Here is a 20271-nt window from a genome sequence, read left to right as displayed (position 1 = left end):
AATAGTTGTTTCATTGAGATATTCAATTTTGAAATCGGAAATACTTAAATTTTTTTGTTTAATAATGTTTGTGTAATGATTTGTCCAACGAGGGTTACTTTATAAACTACCATGAAGTGGTTTTATTAGGTTTCTAAATTGAGGAATAGAACACACAACATCAATTTAAAGACCTTTGCAAATGATTTTCATCAATTATCTAATGAAACTTGTTCGTAAATTCAATTTATCTAGTGATTAGAGTAATTGACCCTTTGGAGAGATTTATTGAGAGGTTTGTAGCTTTATGGATATCTTTCAATCTCAGCTTGTTTGTTAAGCAAAGCAAGGCCTATGACTCTTACTTTTTTCTAGAAGTTCTTCATTTGGATTGGATTGGCTTAGCTTTTGTACAAACATTTTTCTCAATAAAATATTTTTTACACAGGAAGTGATGTTTCTTTCTTGTCCTCGAAAGTATTCAACTTTATGAGCAATTCAAAGTGAATATTATAGAGAAACATTTGGATTTTTTCACTGAACCACTGGTTGGCTCAATTATGATTCAGTTATTCTGAGAAAAAGATTTTTTCTTTCATGAAATTGAATTTTAATTTTAAATTAGAGTTAATTAAATTATAATTGGATTATATTGGTTGATAAGCACCCCTAACAGGTATAAGGAACTTGATAACTGTTAATCACATCCTTGAAGATTCCCTAGCTATTAAAAAGTTGTAGAATAGCAAATTGCAAACAAAAGCAAATTTAGAGAAACAAAAAGAAAAAAAGTAATGGGAAAACAAATATGAAACACAGTGCCCCATTAAATTTCCATTTGCTTTTTGGCTTTCTGTTAACAAGAATATGATAACAAAATAATCCCAAAATCATGATTTCAGTAACAAATTACAGCAAACTTAAACCATGACATATATTATCCAACGAGCAAGGTTCTATATCTCAGGTTCCTGCTATATCCAGATGTATCCTTCGAACCAATTATCCAAGCCATGCATGCAGGAGACACAAGTAGAGAAGCAACAAGCAAACCAGTTTTACTTTTTTTTTCCGATGTACTGCTGGTTTCAAACCGAGAACCTGCTGGTGGGTGAGATTCTCCAAACCAACAAACTACTCAAGAAACTGACATGAACCAGTTATACTTTAAACCAAAACAACAACGCTCGCAACAGTTCGAAAATAACATCATGTGATGTATTTTTCCTGCTGCTCTTGAAGTAGTTTGGCTGATGATTTGGCATCCAAATATAGTGAACAAACTTCATCAAGATCCGCCTATATATTTCAAAACAATAATAGCTCTATTTAGTTGAAGATAAACTAGAAAAGGACGTTGTAAACAAATTATTTCAAGTGCTTGCTTGACATCCAATGATCAAAAAACTTACGTACACACAGTTCTACACCTACTTTTTTTTTTTGAAACTACAGTTCTACACATACTGTTTGTACTGTTGTCCAATTACAATATAACATGTGGACTATTATTTTCATTTCATTAACATGGATTTGTTTCTGAATTCTGGAACATGCAGTCGTGAAAGGAACGGGGAAATTGAGGAAAGTTATCACATTAATAAAATTAATAAAATATTAAGAAAGTGAGTGGGTGAGTTTTTTTAGATCTGACTTGAAAATGAGACTCCATATGTTATCAGTAATGTAGGCAAGTTTTGTCCTTTCAAATTACCTTACAAATGTTGTCTCGGCCATTCATTTTTGCAACAATGCTGGCAGGTGATAAAAGCTGAACCGCGTGCCTGATATAAGCAACTAAAATAAGTAACATAGGAAAGATAAACATCGGAGAAAAAGCCAATTAGAATGCAGACCTTAAAGATGTCCTTTGTCCAATCTCCCCTAGGAAAGCTAAACTTTCCTCATCCACAACCAGTTCCTCTACTTGAGCACGGATAGCTAGAATCTGTATCACAGGTAAGAAGTGTGTATGTTATTACATCCAAAACACACGAGACTTTTACATATTGAAATGCTACCTGAAAAAACAATAACCCATTACCTGTATCATCTCAGCAGGACCATAGATTAGTGTTCGAACGATCGCCAGCCGGTCCAGCAGGTCAACAGGTATGCCATGAGGACTGGCCATATCAGTCCCTCTGTATCAAACAAAGGCAAGTTAGTAGTTAGAACTAAGAACTGAAATTGAAGCATGGTAAAATTAATGAAAATGGAGCCAAAAGAATATAACCATAAAAGAACTTCTATGTCTCAACAAATCATGGAAACAGAGCATGGCCTATTGAGATGCTATATAAGTCCAGCATTATCAGTTATCTTACAGGACATGAAAAGTGTGCCAAAGAAGACTGGATGGCTTAAAACCTCAATTTAGTATGAAACTAAAACCCTACACATCAAGGGTTCGCTACCTAAGGTTTACCATTAATTTTGTTTTCAAACCACATGCATCAAAGTCACATGACAATGAGTTAAACTCAATATCAAGGTCAGGAACCACAGCGTTGTGTGTTGTAGTGACAACCAAGAATGAGTGGAATCTAATTCTCACATTTCATTCATTTGGTTTCTCCAAATTTACCACCAGAGCAAACTTCTTTATAACTAACATTAGTTCTAATCATACCTCACATTGCAAATTCCTCTATTTGTCGCAAAGATAACTATTGGAGATAGGGAGCTCTCTAAAGCACGATTAAGATAGGAAAAACACTCCATATCTAGCATATGCACCTGCAAGGAAGCATTAAAACTCGATTAATTGAACACCATTGCAGCATTAGATAGGGAGAGAGTTAATGAAAAAATCACCTCATCAATAAACAGAACTCCGGGAACAAGCTCTGCTACACCTTCATCAATATATCGGTTGACAACCTGTCACCAACATAAACATAGTAAACAATTAAACATTTCAAGATACCCTCTTTTTTATATTTTCTCTCCTTTTTTCTTTTCTGGATTATAAGTATGACTACATTAATCACCAATGACAATTTAATGCAGAAAACATCATAAAATAAGTAATAAACCCAAGAACAATTGTAAAATAAATAAATCAGAATAAGTAAAAAAAACTCCCTTTTCAGACCCCTAATTCCCCCATAACTAATTAAACAAAATATTACAAATATGCATCACAAGTTATGACAGTACCTTATTAACTTCTTGTCTCAACTTGTCAGTGATTTCTGTTTTCCTGGGTTTCATCATCTGACCCATAAGAGATAGAATATCTTGCCCTCCTTGAGGTCGTGCATTGGCAGCATCCAGATCATGTAGGGTTACATCCTTTGAAAAGAAAATCAGTCGAAAGAAAAGTAAGAAATCAGTAATATTAAATAATACCCAATATCTAAAACAGATTCTTGCAGAGTCTGAACCTCCAACTATTTTAACACCTATATGTATGTAAAAAGTTTGACTATTCTGAAAACAAGTCCAAAAGATTTATATTTACATCATCTAAAGTAAAATATGGAAGAATAACATTCTGGAAACATTTTTCAAAAGATTAACTAAACAGACTATATCTTAACGTGTTATCATCCACATGAAGCCAGTTACAGATCAACTTGAAATGGAACTATAGAAGTGAAGTTATTGGAATTTGGAAATAACAATTAAATTTAGAAATTAAACTTAACGCCAGTATGAATTCCTAGTACGGTTGATCACAAGGGATTCCAAATAATATAATAACTACACGAAATTAGAAAAATATTTAGAGGCATTACATGCATATAAAGTTGGTCTTCAAATCAAATACCTGAACAATCTCCTTCTTTTTGTGAACCTCTCCTTTAGGAAGTGGAACATATTCCTCTGCTTCAAGGTCAAACTCTGTAGCAAAAGCATCACTTCGGCCTACCCTTTTCACAGCCCCACTATTTGCCTCAATATATATAACATCCCCAACAGCTACCTGCGTATTGTACATAAATCACAATCAAAACACCAGATGATTGACACAAATATTACATAGCTTTAAAAAAACATCCTAGAAAAGAAAGAAAAAAAGGTTATAACTTCTTACACCTAGGATCACACACACAGAGAGAAAGATGACAGCAAGAGGAAAGCCCTCACCTTTTCCTTAATCAAAGCATCATATATGGTGGGGTCCAACTTGAGTTGCTTGGTTCCTTTCACTGTCTTCAACCCAATTATCACATGACTAATACTTTTACCATAACCGCCTGTTACACTCTCAGTTTCTTCTGGAGAGAGCTCGGTTACCTTCCACAAGACCAGTCAAAACATCAGATGACTTGATATAAAAAATAACATGCAGAAGGCAAAGTGATCAAATCAACAATCCCATCTCAGTTACAATGAACTCACCTCTCCTTCATATACTTCCTTGTTTTCCTTAATACGCAGACCAATAGCCCGTCGGAAATTTTCCATAAGAACTTCTGTCTTCTTTACTTCTGATGAGTATACTTCTGAGCCAACCATTGGGCAAAATGGAACCTGCAAAGTGGCATTATAAATTTTATTAGCAAGAAGCAAGGAAGGAAGGGTCACGAAGACAAAAGAGTAAACCATCATTTCACACCCAAAGGATATCGAGTGGGTCACTTTAGTCACTGAAAGATAGAAATTACTTTTTTTATCCCTGAAAAATGCGATCAATTCGGTCATTCCACAACATCATTTAAGTTCCTGAAGAGGACTAAATTGATAACCTTTTTGTGGTGGATACGTGTAAGCTTGGTTAGGTTTCAGTTTAGCTTGTTATCTCACCGATAGAGCTTCGGTTTGCTTGTTACAACTCTGTTAGAGTTCTGTTAGTATGCATAGCTTAAACTTCTATATAACATCATTGTATGAACTAACTACTGTGTAATAGAATTACGTTTCTCTCAATTTATCAACAATTCTCTGAATTATCTTCTTTCGCTTTTTCATCTTTCGAGGATGAAAAGGGTAATTTACATCTTTCAGGGCACCAAAACAATGGTTCATATGATACCTTGGTTCCGAGCTCCTGACATATCCCAAGTGCTAAAGCAGTCTTGCCAGTCCCGGGCGGTCCGGCAAGGAGGAGGGCACGGCCAGCCATCTTCTTCTGGCGTATCATGTCAACCACAAGGCCACATGCTTCTCTAGCCTCTGCTTGCCCCACAAACCCAGCAGCAAATGGCAATGCTCTTCCACTAGCCTGCAAAAAAAGGTTCAAAATTTGCAATTTGTTTTTACACAACAGTAGCAAAACCTAAGGTTCAAAATTTGCAATAATTTCCACACAACAGAAGCAAGGAAAAAAAAAACCATTGGAATGCTAGAAGAGAAGGAGAAGGAACCTCAAGACCAAGGCCTTTGATGTGAGTGTGGGTAGCAACACGCTGTTTCTTCGACATGGACTGAACCTCTTCTATTTTCATCTTCTCCATTCTCTGTGCAATGTAATCACTTTAGATAATGAGTACACAGAACAAAACTGAATAACTGTAACCGAATTTAACTGACACTCACCGGCGGTGACAAAGACGGTGGCGATCGGTCGGTTCCTCGTGGCGGTTTGCCGGAGTTGGCAAGAGCTCAGTGTGTGCTTTTCGAACTGAAGCCTTCGAAATAGGGCTCAGGGGTTTCCTTTGTGTTCTCTTCTTTGGTTGAATTGCTTTATATATTTTTTTTGGGTTAATCGTCTACTTGACCCTGTCTTTGTCTCGCCGTCTGAAATTAGTCCTTCCCCGAAAAATTTGCAAATTTGGGTCCTTTCGTTTGCAATAAGTCTGGAGCAGGTCCGAAGCTCCGGCGAGTGATGAATAGGCATGCTGACTGGATAAATGAAGCTCACATGAATTTTTTTAAAAAATAAAAATAAAAATATATTACACATCATATAATTAACAAAATTAAACCTATTTCTATTTCTAACTAATTTAATTAACCAAATTTAATCCCCCACCCTAATCCTAATTCCCACCAAATTAAGTAATTAACCCAATTCCCAATCTTTCTTCTTCTTCCTCTGTCGTTCTTCTTCTCCCTTTCTCCCTCCATTCCCAAAATCAACAAACTAGGGTTTCTTCTCCTCCTCTCCACTTCCCTGTTCCGCCACCATGGGTCCACTAGCGCCAAACCTCCTCTGGAAGGAGCTCTCCGACCACTTCTCCTCCCGCTCTCAAGAACAAGATTCTCACCCTCGACCACCACACCACCACCTCCCTCCATCTCCTCCAACGCCGCGAAACCACCATCGACGACAGCGTCCTCCCCTGTCAACGGTGAGGTTTGGAAGAACAAACCAAAACTTCTCTGCCATCTATCCTCGTTCGCTTCCCTCCCTCTGTTTCGACCTCACCACCTATGCACGCTCTCCGCCGTTGCGAACGACCAGGCTGCCCAGATCTCGTTCCCCCCTCCTCTGTGTCTGCTCTCCCTTTGCTTCTTTACTGTCGGTGACCCTGTTTTGGCTAAGATCTGTTTTTTTCTTTCTTTCTCGTAAACGTGGTTCTTTGTTTAGAAAATTATCATGTTCTTTAATTGAAATAGCACAATCAAATATCAAGTATATTAGCAATTATAGGCTTATTTTGGGGGGAGGGAGAATTGATTTTGTGAATTTCTGGGTCCTTTGGAGATGAAGAAGGTTCTGGGGTTGAGAGGAAGAAGAAGCAATTGATTTAGGTTTTGTTATTTATTTATTATTTGGTGGGAAATTGATTTTTTTAGTTAGATTAGGTTAGATTTGTTAATAGATTTAATATTAGTTCATTTGATTAATTTTTTTTATTAATTTGATTAATAAATCTGATTTGTTATTTATTTTTAATTTTTTTAAATCCACATCAGCCACATTTATCCAGTCACTATGCCAATTCATCACTCGCCGGAGGACTTGCTCCAGACTTATTGCAAACGGGAGGACCCAGATTTGCAAATTTTCCGGGGAGGGACTAATTTCAGACGGCGAGACAAAGACAGGGGCCAAGTAGACGATTAACCCATTTTTTTTCTAAGGAACATCAATATAACAAGAAAATTAGAAAGACTAGGGCCTCACATAAGAGACACCAAGGTAATTGCTTTATATCTTTGCACAAAAATAAAATTGCTTGTTTTAAAAAATAATAAAAATTGATGTTTTTATTCATTCACATTTGATCAAAGATAGAGGTGTTTTTTTTAGGCTTCATGAAGAAGTCATTACTAAAGACTCATCGGTTACAATTGCATGGATTTGCAAAATGTACTTAGGGCTGATTGTTGGGCAATTTGCTGAGAACTGAGTGCTCTGGTTTGTGATCACACCCAAAGTCTAGATGAACAAATGCACGCTCAATGTCCACAAGCTTCTCAATCTTTAATCAGTAGATTCTCTCCAATGGTATGTACTTCTTTTAAGGGTAAATCTATGTTTTGACACATGTGTCATTCTTATAAATGAAAATATTACCGGTATATTTTAACATGCTACCATCTCCCCCTCTCCCACACATTTCCCTACCTTGGAAGGAGTCGAAGCGCACTTCAATAGAGAGAGAAGGTCCCCTTGCTCTCGCAGTTTTTTGAAGTTTGATAATGATATTAGGAGCTGGATCGATGAAGGGTTTTCAAAGAGGTTAAAAATTCAAAGTTGAAGATTTGAAACACCATTGAAGAATTTTCAAAAATTACCACTATGAAACCCTATTATCTTTGTGAACAAACTCATTTTAAAATATATGGATTTTCCTCCATCTCCCCATGTGCTTCAACATAAGCAACAATTTAAATAAATAAAAAAACCATGTGTCATGTTTACATGAATATCATATTAGAGGGATGAAAAGTGAAAATTATAAGGACTAAAATTGAAAATGAAGACAACTATTAACCTTAATATTTAAAAAATGTGAAAATGTAAAGAAATGAGGATACCATGGAAAGGAAAGGATGCGTCACTGCGCGCGTAAGCCATAAGAATTTATTCGTCCCTGCACTCACTGTTTAAACAATTCCAGTTTGTGGTTCTAGTTGTAGAACACGCCTTTGACTGTCCAATTGAAATTTCTTATTGTCTTCAAATTCACATTCAAGTTTCCATATATTATAATCAAATTCATTCATTCCATTTCCACCGACTTCTAACTTCTATTTGAAATTCCCATTTCTCTGGTTTTGGAATTGCGTGACACGCAATCTTCCCTTGTTCTATATTCAAGGAGACAAATTCGTGTATTGTATTGTGTTGTATCGCCGGTGATTGATTCCTAATGGCGGCGGCGGAAGAGATCAGCAAAAACGACAACGCCGGATTATCATCTTCCAAAACCAAAAGCTTCTGGTCATGGCCTTCTTCTCTCCGTTGGATTCCAACTTCCACTGATCATGTCATCGCTGCCGAGAAGCGCCTTCTTTCCATTATCAAGTAACTAACTCTAATTATTTATTCTCATAAACCCTAAATTTACTTCATTTGGATTGGAATTGAGATTAATTTGACCATTTTTGTCATCTTGTGCAGGACTGGGTATGTTCAAGAGCGTGTTAATATAGGTTCTGGTCCTCCGGGGTCTAAAGTTAGATGGTTCGGTTCATCGAGCAATGAGCCGCGGTTTATTAACACATTTACATTTGATAGTAAACCTGATGCTCCCACGCTTGTAATGGTTCATGGATATGCTGCTTCTCAGGGATTCTTTTTTCGTAATTTCGATGCGCTTGCTGCTCGTTTCAGAGTCATTGCTGTTGATCAACTCGGGTGAGTTATTGTCTCTTGATGCTAATTTGCCTGGTCTCATGATCCATTTAGTTGTGGGAAAAGATAAGTGGACTGGAGGATATAAGAAAACAAAAGTTGCTTGGTTATTACTAATAGATTGACCTTGTGTCCCAAGGGAAATGAAATGAAACAAGTGAATGCTTATTAAGCTTAGTGGGTGTTTGGTTTAATTCAAGACGTTCTTACTCAGAAACTAAGACTAAGGCTCGTAGCTTCTAATTAGAAATGATTTTAGCATATTTCACTGTGGAACCAATTCCAAACATGCCATTAGTTAGGCAGTTTACTAGGTATGTTATTTGAGTCCTTTTAATGGTCTTCTCCATTTGAGGGGTGAGAGGCATTGTCAAATTCAGGCATCTATATTTTGCCTTGCAGCGTATACTTTTTCTTTACTTTCTGCCTTGAAACTTGTTCTGCAGGTGGGGTGGATCAAGCAGGCCTGATTTTACATGCAAAAGCACTGAAGGTTAGTTAAGAGTTATGTTTGCATTTTCACTGTATAAAATGCAATGCTACTGATGATTTGGAATTGTGTAGTTTTGCTTCGTTGGTCAACTTCAATGTTACGGTAGCAATTACTTATAATTTGTTGTGGATCCTGCAGAAACTGAGGCATGGTTCATTGATTCTTTTGAGGAATGGAGAAAAGCAAAAAACCTGACCAATTTCATACTACTTGGACATTCTTTTGGTGGTTATGTTGCTGCCAAATATGCGCTCAAGGTGAAATGAAGCTCTTATTGCATTAAAATGCTAAATACTCCCAACCTCTTGTCTTCCTTTATCAATGGTTCTTATGTCTATTTCAATCATTTTAATGTAGCACCCAGAGCATGTACAACACTTAATTTTGGTAGGGCCTGCTGGATTTACTACAGAATCAGATAAAGCCACCGAGTTTATTACAAAGTTTCGAAAAACATGGAAGGGAGCAGTAATGAACCATCTATGGGAATCTAATTTTACACCATTAAAAATTGTCAGGTGAGATTACTCTGTCCCATTTTTATCATCTTATGTTATGTGTACGTTCACATAACAGACAGTTTTAGTTGCTTTGGGATGCTTGTATTTATTTATTTATATATTAAAAGTGAGGCTTTGGTGAAGGTTCATCAGAAAATATGAAATTTTATATTATTGTTTCAGTTCTTGCTCCTACCTTTGTGTACCACATCCACATGGTTGCTTAAGATATATAGAGTCGTTTACTATCTCCTACTGGTTGGCTTCTGAAAGATTGTTTGATTTCTGCATCTGATAATTGAACTTGAATATTTGTTTGGTGGCACCAAGATGAATTACCCACCCAAATCTTAAAATTTAAAATAAGTTGTTACGATGAAAGGTCATATTTTATTGCAATATAATGCATTTCCTTGCACAGTCAGGTTCATATTGCAATTTGTGCTGCAGGACTTAGTTCCTTTAATATCTTGTAAATTTGTCTTCACTGAAGCAGAGGAGCATATTGACTTTAATTCATATGCTCTCTTCATCATTGTTTAATGGGTTCTATGCTATCACTGAACTCAATAGTCATGGATGTAAACATATTGGAAGAACTATTATCTTATAGTTACTGGCATATGGAGCTTGTTGCTTTGGTTGCAAACCATTCACTATTGGTAGTATTCATTATTCAAATACAATGTGGATGACAAAAACTTAATCTTATTTTTAATGAACTATATAAAAGATAAATTTAAATAAGGGTAATAATATCATAGAAACAAAATGACTGTATTTTAAGGGAAAATGAAATTAAATCTCATTTCATGAGGTACAGAATCACAAATCCCATCTCTTTGGGAAAGAATTGTTATTCCTGGTTCTATGGAATGAGCCATGGGACAGATATTACATGCTTTTCTTTGTTAACAGACCAGAGAATGCTGATTCCATATAATAAAGGATGGAAAGGAATCACCATTCCATGTACCAAACATAAAATAGTTATTAATATTACTTTGTTCATAGCATTTGATTGTATTAATTGTCTTTGTTTAATATTTTTTTATATATGTTATTGTGGCAGAGGTATTGGTCCTTTGGGTCCTACCATGGTTCGCAAGTATACGAGTGCTAGGTTTGGTACACATTCAACCGGGGAGGTACTGACTGAAGAGGAATCAAAATTGCTGACAGGTATGGTCATATAACACATTGATATGTGGTTTGAATGTAAGAGAGCTTTCTAATATTTTTTTTCTGTTTATGAAAGATTATGTTTACCATACATTAGCGGCCAAAGCTAGTGGGGAGCTGTGCTTAAAATATATTTTTTCATTTGGAGCATTTGCTAGGATGCCCCTTCTTCTCAGGTTTGGTGATCATTCTATTCCCTTTGTTAAATTCCAATTTGTCTTCAACAGATTAGTTGTATTGTTAAGTAAAGTATTCAGATTTCATATTAACATCCTCTATAGTTCAACAATCACTTAATAAACATTTTTAATATAAGATACAAAGTCAATACTGCTTCTTGAAGGCATGTTTAAAAAATATCAGCAGTTTGGTTGCCATACTTCTTGAAGTCCGTCTGGTCCAAGGATATTTGGTGATTCCTTCTGGAAAATTGTCTTAGGGATCCTGCTTTGATGATTTTTTTTCTGGGTACAATAGTGTCGTAGAGGTTTGAATCTATAACCTCATGCAAGCAGCCCAAGTGTCTCACCGCTAGGGCTGCCTTCGATTTCTAGCTAAGCAAAGAGCCAAAAACCTGCTATATTTGAAAAATAATGATGGCAGATGGCGGATTATGGTGGGATATTTGATAACACTGATCAGTATTGATTCCTGTTGCGTTGGAAAAAAGGCATAACTGGAAGTGCCTAACTAGCATTCATTCAGCCGAAAATAAAAACATGAATACCTATAGTTTTTTTCCAGAAAGACACTGAAACTTTCCCTGGTTTACAAGTTTTAGGTAAATATTCTTAATTCTACAATTAATGCCATTCAGCTATAGGCTTTAGCGATAATTTCAAATACGAACTCCTCATTTACTTGATGTACCTATATTCCTGCCTTTGTATATAATGTTTTGTCCTCCATCACTCTGGTGTTGCAGTGCCTCAGAGTGGAAGGTGCCCACCACTTTCATATATGGTTTCCAAGACTGGATGAATTATGAGGGTGCCCAAGAAACTCGCAAGAATATGACGGTTCCATGTGAAATCATCAGGGTACCTCAGGTATCATTTTTACCATTTCCCCAAACATGAAGCTATTTTAACATGCTAAAATATGTTTTTGATGTATCAGTATAACGAGTGCTAATAACATCACACTTTGACACTCTTTTTCAAACACTCTCATTTGTTAGTGGGACTCACCAAATTGAGGATGCGACCCATATAATTTAGTGGATCTCATATAAGATTCAACCAATAAAAGAGTGTTGAAAAAAGAATGTTGAAATAAGTGTTAGTAGCATTTCTTGTATCAATATTCCTGACTTTGTGTATAATGTTTTGCCTTCCTTGAAAGCATGTAGTTTTAGACCCCATTAAGGACTAAAGAGACCTTTTTTATAAAATATAGGAACTAAAATCAATAGATTTGAAAGAGGGACTATTTTATTTTTTTTTAATAAAAATGTCAGTGTTACAGACCAAAAATATGTTTAGTTCTCTTTGATATCATCAGAACTAACAAAATCACTTGTTGCAGGCTGGGCACTTTGTGTTCATTGATAACCCATCTGGCTTCCATTCATCTGTGTTTTATGCATGTAGAAGGTTTTTTACACCAGATCCAGACAGTGAATCTCTTCCTGAAGGGCTAACCTCTGCATAGCAAAGGGTATAGTTGTGTAATTTGTACCAATTGATCCTTCCTGTATTATTTTATATTTTTTTACTGGTTAAATTTTATAGTGGAATGAGGGGGGGAGGGGGGGGTGTAATAGTAATTTTAAAAGAAAATGATTTGTAGGAGAAATTATTTCATTAATGAAACATGTTATGAATTCAAAGCTTGTGGTGTATGCGACAAATTAATGCTGTAAAATGTAAATAGGTTATAGGGTCAATTAACTGTAGTAGTATAAGATCGAATATTTTCACGAGAGAAACATCTTCTGATTTTTGTGAGGTCCCCCACAATCACAATCTTCTGCTGTGACTCAGAGTTTGCCCGGGTTAAAAAGTTACAATTTCTTACCATTTTGACATTTTTACCTACTGAATTCAAAGCTTGTGGTGCATGAATGAAGAATGAAATAGGGTTAAAAAAGGACTACTGCTGCAACAATTTCGTGTGTGTTTGTATGTCTTTACATTCACAGAATAGCACTTTCATTTCATTCAACTTGGAGTCACAAATCTTTGCTCTGTTAAAAGTGCTTTTAACTTTAAATCTTGTGAAATTTTTTGCACACGGAAGCGGTATCGGCCGATCAATGAGTTTTTTTTTTTTTTTTACCTACGGGTAAATGGGAATACATATTTGATATTCCTACCCACATCACAGGGTTGAAGTGAGTTCAATAAAAACACATCAAAAACAATGACAGCTACTACTTGCTTTTCTGCAATCTTTCACCTGACCTGCATCTTCTCATTGAAGTTAAAATCGACATGGACGCATCATTGCTGCATAAATACACCTAGCGACTGTCGTGAGCTATTGAATTCCGGGTTTTTGGTTTTTGTGGGGCCACTCTTATTAAATTACATGTTGGAACTTTCTTAGAACCACTATGCTCTAAAATGAAATTCACATGATTACATTGACGCAGGCTTTTATCTATTTTGGCCATGCAATGCAAATGCACCCTATTAAATTTCTTGGTATAAATCATTATCTTCGTTCACCATTTGAATGCTGACTATTCCGTATATGAGATTAAGTCACTCTTCATCCTTTTTTCAAGATGTATTGTGCAGAGATCAAACTCGCAAACTATCTCTTCACACTCGGTCTGCGTTGTGAACTGGTTTCCTACTCATGGTTGTACCCTATTAAATTTATCACACAATGAACACAACATCTATTTTTCTGTCTCTTTTTCAATTCAACTTTGTCAGCAATTGGGAATTGGATGCCTTTATAATATCATGTATTGGGCCCCTTGAGTATGCATGGATTTTGGGTGCTTTATAGTTGTTTCAGAAAGTTGGTGAGAGCGCGCCAACGCACTAGGACCCGCGCTCTGCTTAAAACTCCCGTACCCACGCCCCTATCAAAAGTTTCATGTCCTTATTATTCCATTTTTAGGAAATAGTTTATCTAGTTAATCTACATCTGAGTTCTACCACTATTGGGTTTTTTTCCAAAAACAATTGTACGAATTGGGTTTTTGAAATGAAGTCCTTAATTAAATCCTCTTAACTGCAGAGAGAGAGAAGGCCTAGGCCCATCCCTAAACTAAAAGCCCCAACATATCATATTTATATTAGTAGGTAAGCTAAAGGTTAGCATGTGCGGTTCTGGGTGCAAAGATTTTCACCTATAGGTGAGTTTTACTGCCTGGCACCAAAACTCATAAAAAAAATCCTAAATGGTTGCATGTGCAATTCTTACTTGTGACTCATTTCAATATAAATAAAATACAAATACATTGAAAACTCAATTAATATATTTGGGTTGATTGCAATGTAAGTCTCACATTATTAATAAAAGAAGAAGGAGGTAAAAAAACACTTGAAGAAGTCTCACATCAGGTGAAGTGTGGAGGAGTGTCCAACGTTATATATGAAGATCTCAAACTCATTGTTTCAACACAGTAAGTACCAATACCGTGAAACAGTTTAATCTTATAATTGTGTTTTTTTTTCTCTTATATTCTTGTTTTAAAGTATTGTGAAATGGTGTAGTTTAAATATTTACTTTGGAGAGTGTGAGTGTATTAGAGATTTAGGATTAGGAGATTGTTGAAAGTAAAATCTATATGTTATAATAATTTTTATATAGTCTTTAATCTATAATTTTCAGTTTTGACAACGGCCATGATTTTTCTCTAATTTTGGAATTTGCAATGTAATATTTTTATGTTATTAATTGTGCTTCAGCTCATGCTTATATCTTCGGCTATGTTATTTCATAATAATATTGTTGTTGCTCACTTTATCCCTTTGCAATGAGATTACATTGTTGCCTTATTTATTGAAATCCTTTCATCCATCTAACTTTAAAAAATATGCATCATCATATCTTTCTTTTTTTAATAATTGGGAGGGCTTCATCCCGCATTATCATATCTTTTTCATGTCCATCATTCTACTCCAAAAAATTAATGTTAAATGAAAAAAGAAAGATCAACTGATAAGACTGACGTGTAGTAATCTTTTAAGGTTATTATTCCCAAACATAAGAAACTTCCACAAAAACTAGTAATTGAGACAATAGATTTGGTTAATAAAATAATGAAAGGAAAAAGAAAAAGAAAGCAGACAGACACATTCAGACCCACTATTCCCCATTTTCGATGTGCTTGTCTGTTTCTTCCGAAGCTCTATGTCACATTAACGGCTACTTTCCGAACTCCACACGTGTAGGCAGACATCGCTTTCTGCTCTTCGCGGGAAAATGAACATTAACTTTGGCCCTCCTCGCGCAAGATATTCCGGAACAGTATTTTTGACCACCTGATAACAGCGCCGTTGGGTCAACGCTAGCCAACCTTTTTATATTTTTGCACCATTTTTAATCATAGTTCTAACAAGTAACAACCCTAATGTTCGATATTTTAAGTCGTAAGAGTCGGAAAACATATAGGTTGGATATGGAAAATTTAGGAATTAATTTTTGTATGATACAATTTATCTTTTCGATATATTAAAAAAAATGTAACAACCCTAAATTTTTAGCACTGACCTTATAATTAGTTAAAATCCATAAATGTTTAAACTATTAATTTTTACTTAAATTTAACAATTCTCAAACTTCTCAAGTTTTCATCTTGAAATCATATCAAAACTTTTTTTTTAACTAAAAAAAAAAGAAACTTTAAACTATTAAAATAAACTTATTTGTCAAACATTTTAAATTTGATTTAGCATAGTCAAATAAATTTTGAACTTGATGGAATGTCTTGCAAAATACTAACCTTAATATGTGAAGATAACATTTTCCAATGATGTGTAATTGTGTATGTGATGTGATCTTTTTGTTGTCCCATGCTACAAATGAGATTGTTAATTTAATTCCATAGAAATGACTACAATACAAAGCATTTGTACAAAATAAAGCCAACAACCAAATCAACATGAAAAGAGCAAAATAAATTCCCATGAATATTTCCATTTCAAAAAATAAAAAACCAAAAATAGAAAAAACAAAAAAATCAAGCAGGGGAAGGCAGCGTGGTGGGATCAGCGGAGGAAGGAATCTCCGGTCCGACCCTACAACCTTCAAGCATGAACACAACATCATTTATCGACGGCCGATCAAGCGGATCCGGCGCCGTACACAGCAGCGCCACCTTAATCCCCAGCAAAAACTCCTCCCACTCCGACGACTCTGGATCCAGCTCAAGCAACCCCGGTTCCAACAGCTCCGATATCTGCCCTCTCTGCAACTGCTTCTTCACCCACTTCACAATGTCCTCATCATGCGTAAACATCACCGCCTTCCTCCCCGTCAGAATCTCCAACAACACGATCCCGAAGCTGTACACGTCACCCTCCTTCGTCGCCTGCCCTGTTAACGCAGCTTCCGGCGCCGCGTAGCCTAATGATCCAACCGGAGTCGTCGAAGACGACTCCTCCGCCGTGTTCACCGCCGGCGAAGTCACCCGGTCTAACCCGAACTCAGACAAATGGGCTTCGAAATCTGCGTCGAAGAGAACATTCTGAGGCTTCACGTCGCCATGAACGATCGGAACAGAGTGCAGAAACGAAAGCCCTCGTGCGATTCCTAGCGCAATGAGATGCCGCATTGGCCAGTTCAGGACATGGCCATCTTGCTGTGAAGCTTCCTGCAGAAGCGTTCCGAGGTTTCCATTCGGCATGTAGTCATACACCAGAAGACGCATATCAGAGGGTGGTCCTGCATAGTAACCACGAAGAACTGTTAAGTTTCGGTGCTTCACTTTTCCTAGTGACTCTGCTTCTCTGCGGAAAGTGGGTTCTTCCATGAGGGAATTATCAGGGAGGCGGCGAATGGAGAGAACAATGCCGTCGTTGAAGGTTGCTTTGAAAACCAGGCCATGTTTTCCTCTGCTTAGCACATTCTCCTCATCGAAGTTTCTTGTTGCTTCCAATGTTTCTGCGTATGTGATTTTATTGTTGAACATTACAAGCTTTGGTCCTCCGTTTTCGCTGCTTCCTCTAGCTCCTGAGCTTGTCCCTGAAGGACTTCTTTTCTTCTCGCCGGTCACGCCTCGCCGGAGCTTGTTTCGCCACCGTATGAGGCTGTAAATGTAGCCACAGCAACATAGTGCTAAGAGGAGTAAACCGGCCACCGCCACGGCGGTGAAGATTATTATCCTTCTCCTCTTTCTCCTTCTCACGTTTGCACATTCTTTATGTAGAGGCTTTCCGCATAGCCTCTGGTTCATTGCAAACAGTAAAGGGTCGTTGATTCTAGAACCAAGCATTTCTGGAATTTCACCTTCTAGATTATTGTTGGAGAAATTCAAATGCTTCAAACCAAAATTGAATGAAAAGCCACCCGGAATTTCTCCTGTGAGTGAATTTGAAGAGAGGCTTAGCACTGTCAAGTTTGATAACTTTGACAAGGATTCTGGTATGTGGCCTGTGAAGTGATTAGCATCCAAAATGAGTGTACTCAAAGCTGAACATTTTGAGATTTCATCTGGGATTTCACCATTTAACCTATTGTGTCCCAAGTTAAGCTCTTTCAATTTGGAAAGCTGAGAGATTTCAACAGGAATGTTAGCTTCCAAGTGATTTGAGTTCAGCTGAAGAACTTCAAGCTGTGAACAACCACCAATCTCTGGAGGGATTGAACCAGAAATGCTATTGTGTGACAAAGAGAGAACAGTTAAGGAACTCAGAAACCCATATGTTGCTGGAATGCTTCCAACAAAGGCATTTGAACTGAGATTCAGATACTGAAGACTAACTAAGCTGCTGAAACCTTCAGGAACTGAACCACTGAAATGGTTTTCCTCAAGTGCCACAATTTGCAAGCTTGGTAATCCATAAAGCTCAACAGGTAACTCACCTGAAAGGTTTTGCTTGCTCAAATCCAACACTGTTAGTCTCATCAAATTGCCCAAAGTAGCTGGAACCTTCCCTGAAAATCCACATTGACTCAAATTAAGACCCTGCAAACCCTTCAAGTTCCCAATATCAGAGGAAATCACTTGGCCTGATGAGAATCTGTTGTTACTGAGATTCAAATCACTCATGTTGTGTAACTGCATGATCTCCACTGGCAAAGTCCCAGTTAGCTTATTCTCACTCAAATCCAGAGTTTCAAGCTCCGAGAGTGTTCCAAAACTTGAAGGTATTGAACCGGTGAAAGAGTTTCCACCAAGAGATAACTCTTTCAGGTTCTTCAATTCTCCGAGAAATGAAGGAACTGGACCAGAAAACCGGTTCCCCTGAAGATCAAGAACCTTCAACAACCTGCAATTCACAATGCTACTGGGAACTTCACCAGATAATGAATTACCCGAAAGCCTCAACTCTTCTAACCTGAAGAGGCTTCCGATATCTGCAGGTAAAGCCCCTGAAAAGGAGTTTCCAGAAAGATCAAGAGCTCTCAACGACGTTGCATTGGTGAAGGAAAACAGGGGACTAGCAATGTGGTTCTGTTTGAGGTCCAAGAACTCCAAAAGGGTTACACAATTCCCACCTGGCGGTGTTGAAATTCCTGTGAGCTTGTTAAAACCGAGCTGAACGATTCGCAGAGAGGGACTTGAGTTGTTGTTGTTGCCTGCAGAACAGAGCAGGGACGTGGGGACCGAACCTGAAAGCTGATTCATGGAAAGTGACAGCACTTGAAGCTGCGGCATGGTCCCAATGGTGGAAGGGACCAACCCGCCGATGGAATTATCCACTGCGCTCAGGTGCACCAGAGAGGTGCAGTTGGCGAGAGCAGAGGGTAACGTTCCGTGTAGGTGGTTGGAGTCAAGCCAGAGATACTCCAGGCGTTGTAATGCTCCGATGGTGACAGGGATTTCACCGGTGAAGGTGTTGTAAGAGAGATTGATGAGCTGGAGCTGGGATTTGGAGGAGAAGTTCGCCGGAATGTCGCCGGAGAATGAGTTTGATGAGAGGTCAAGGAACCGGAGGGAGGCGGAGAGGTGGGAGGGGACGGTGCCGGAGAGGAGATTGTGGGCGAGGTTGAGAATCTGGAGGTTGGTGAGGTTGAGAAGAGAGGGTGGAACGGTGCCGGAGAATTTGTTGTTGTGGAGGTAGAGTGCACGGAGGAAGAGGCAGCGGGAGAGGGAGGAGGGGATGGTGGAGTTGAAGTTGTTGGAGTGGAGGCTGAGCTTACGGAGGTGCGGGAGGTTGGAGAGGGAGAGTTGGCCGGTGAGTTGGAGGCGAGGCAAGCGGAGCTCGTGGACTCGGTTGTTGAAACAGAGTACGCCACGCCAGTCGCAGGGAGCGAGTTTGGTTGATGGGTCCCATCCGTCTAAGGAGCCAAGAGGGTCGTGGAGGCTGAGCTTGAAGGTGGTTAGAGCTTCAATCTCTGACTGGGAAGTGTTGTTGCTCTGTGCGAAGGTTATGGTGGTTGTGAAGTATGCAACTAGGGCAATGATGGTGAGAAATATAGCCGTTGTTGTTGCTGCCATAACAAAGAAGAAGAAGAAGAAGAAGAAGAAGAAGAAAATGGGAGATGAGAAATGATGTATGAAAGTGAGTGAGTGGGAGGTTAACGGGAGAAAGAGAGAGGAGCGTTGTGTTCTGCAAACAAACGCTATTCCCCACAACCAGAGTCTGCTGCTACACTCTGTTGTGTTGTGTTGTGTTGTGTGAATCGGATTCTCTTCTCTCTCTTTCTATTGGTACTGGTCTTTTTCTTTTTGTTTCTGTTCCCGAAAAGTTCTGAAGCTTTTTTTCGTCTTCTTTGTTTATGAAAAGAGGGATAGTAGTTATAGTACTAATAAAGAGTGGAACGAAGCTTGTTGGGCTTTTATTAACAAACTGTTTAATGGCTGTGGTGTTTTTTCTGTGTAGCTGAATTCATCCGTCGTGTCCTGTCGTTTCAATCAAATTTTGGATCATAAGTAGTAGGAAATTTAATTCTGTTTTATGGTCAAAATTTGTAGATGGAAGTTCTTAATGAGAGAAGATTCACTTGCTCTAAGAAAGTTAGAATAATTCCTTTTCCTTGCACTTTTACTTGATTTTTAAATATTAATATTTCCTAACATATAATTAATCAACTTAATTTTTTATCTATAAAGATAAAAATATATTTGGTCACTAAGGACGAGGGTCGAGGCAAAAGCCAACGCTATAATCTATTTGACGTCAGCTTAGCATCGGTGTTGAGACTCATGTTAAACAGTCCCAAGCTAATGCTTTGGCATTGATCATTACGGTTGACGGTCAATTAGTGTCACATAAGCCAACGATAAGCCGACGACTACACGCTTGTTAAGAGGATCGACGCTATTATTCTTATGTTAGCGTTAATGTACA

At 37.7% G+C, this 20271-nt stretch overlaps 3 protein-coding genes across 3 annotated transcripts; 1 reads left to right on the top strand and 2 right to left on the bottom strand.

The window, feature by feature from the left end:
- Positions 1-786: 786 nt before the first annotated feature.
- Positions 787-5597, bottom strand: LOC130727792 (ruvB-like protein 1). The gene is made up of 13 exons (XM_057579041.1): positions 5467-5597; positions 5295-5387; positions 4964-5152; positions 4330-4461; positions 4075-4224; positions 3755-3910; positions 3142-3276; positions 2797-2862; positions 2612-2718; positions 2024-2123; positions 1836-1927; positions 1694-1763; positions 787-1278 (listed from the first exon to the last, which is right to left on the bottom strand). The coding sequence occupies exons 2-13, from the start codon at positions 5382-5384 to the stop codon at positions 1189-1191; spliced, it is 1377 nt and encodes a 458-aa protein (XP_057435024.1). The 5' UTR covers positions 5385-5387; positions 5467-5597; the 3' UTR covers positions 787-1188.
- A 2352-nt stretch (positions 5598-7949) lies between these two features.
- On the top strand, positions 7950-12856 carry LOC130727791 (probable 1-acylglycerol-3-phosphate O-acyltransferase). The gene is made up of 9 exons (XM_057579039.1): positions 7950-8347; positions 8444-8680; positions 9124-9170; positions 9309-9427; positions 9528-9688; positions 10743-10852; positions 10929-11028; positions 11778-11901; positions 12380-12856. The coding sequence occupies exons 1-9, from the start codon at positions 8193-8195 to the stop codon at positions 12503-12505; spliced, it is 1179 nt and encodes a 392-aa protein (XP_057435022.1). The 5' UTR covers positions 7950-8192; the 3' UTR covers positions 12506-12856.
- Positions 12857-15757: 2901 nt separating this feature from the next.
- On the bottom strand, positions 15758-19817 carry LOC130727790 (probable LRR receptor-like serine/threonine-protein kinase At4g36180). The gene has a single exon (XM_057579038.1). The coding sequence runs from the start codon at positions 19416-19418 to the stop codon at positions 15996-15998; it is 3423 nt and encodes a 1140-aa protein (XP_057435021.1). The 5' UTR covers positions 19419-19817; the 3' UTR covers positions 15758-15995.
- Between the last annotated feature and the right edge of the window lie 454 nt (positions 19818-20271).

The sequence above is a fragment of the Lotus japonicus genome, chromosome 1, assembly GCF_012489685.1.
Source record: "Lotus japonicus ecotype B-129 chromosome 1, LjGifu_v1.2".
Taxonomy (NCBI): domain Eukaryota; kingdom Viridiplantae; phylum Streptophyta; class Magnoliopsida; order Fabales; family Fabaceae; genus Lotus; species Lotus japonicus.
The sequence above is the reverse complement of the archived record's forward strand: the minus strand, read 5'-3'. Positions and strand labels throughout refer to the sequence as shown.

Excerpts from the sequence above, each read along its gene's own strand:
- LOC130727792 (XM_057579041.1), bottom strand. The coding sequence starts at position 5,384 with ATGGAGAAGATGAAAATAGAAGAGGTTCAGTCCATGTCGAAGAAACAG. Across the intron at positions 4,225-4,329 it reads AGGAAGTATATGAAGGAGAG|GTAACCGAGCTCTCTCCAGA; the intron begins GTGAGTTCATTG and ends GTCTTGTGGAAG. Across the intron at positions 2,124-2,611 it reads AGAGGAATTTGCAATGTGAG|AGGGACTGATATGGCCAGTC; the intron begins GTATGATTAGAA and ends TGTTTGATACAG.
- LOC130727791 (XM_057579039.1), top strand. The coding sequence starts at position 8,193 with ATGGCGGCGGCGGAAGAGATCAGCAAAAACGACAACGCCGGATTATCA. Across the intron at positions 8,681-9,123 it reads ATTGCTGTTGATCAACTCGG|GTGGGGTGGATCAAGCAGGC; the intron begins GTGAGTTATTGT and ends CTTGTTCTGCAG. Across the intron at positions 9,689-10,742 it reads ACACCATTAAAAATTGTCAG|AGGTATTGGTCCTTTGGGTC; the intron begins GTGAGATTACTC and ends TTATTGTGGCAG.
- LOC130727790 (XM_057579038.1), bottom strand. The coding sequence starts at position 19,418 with ATGGCAGCAACAACAACGGCTATATTTCTCACCATCATTGCCCTAGTT.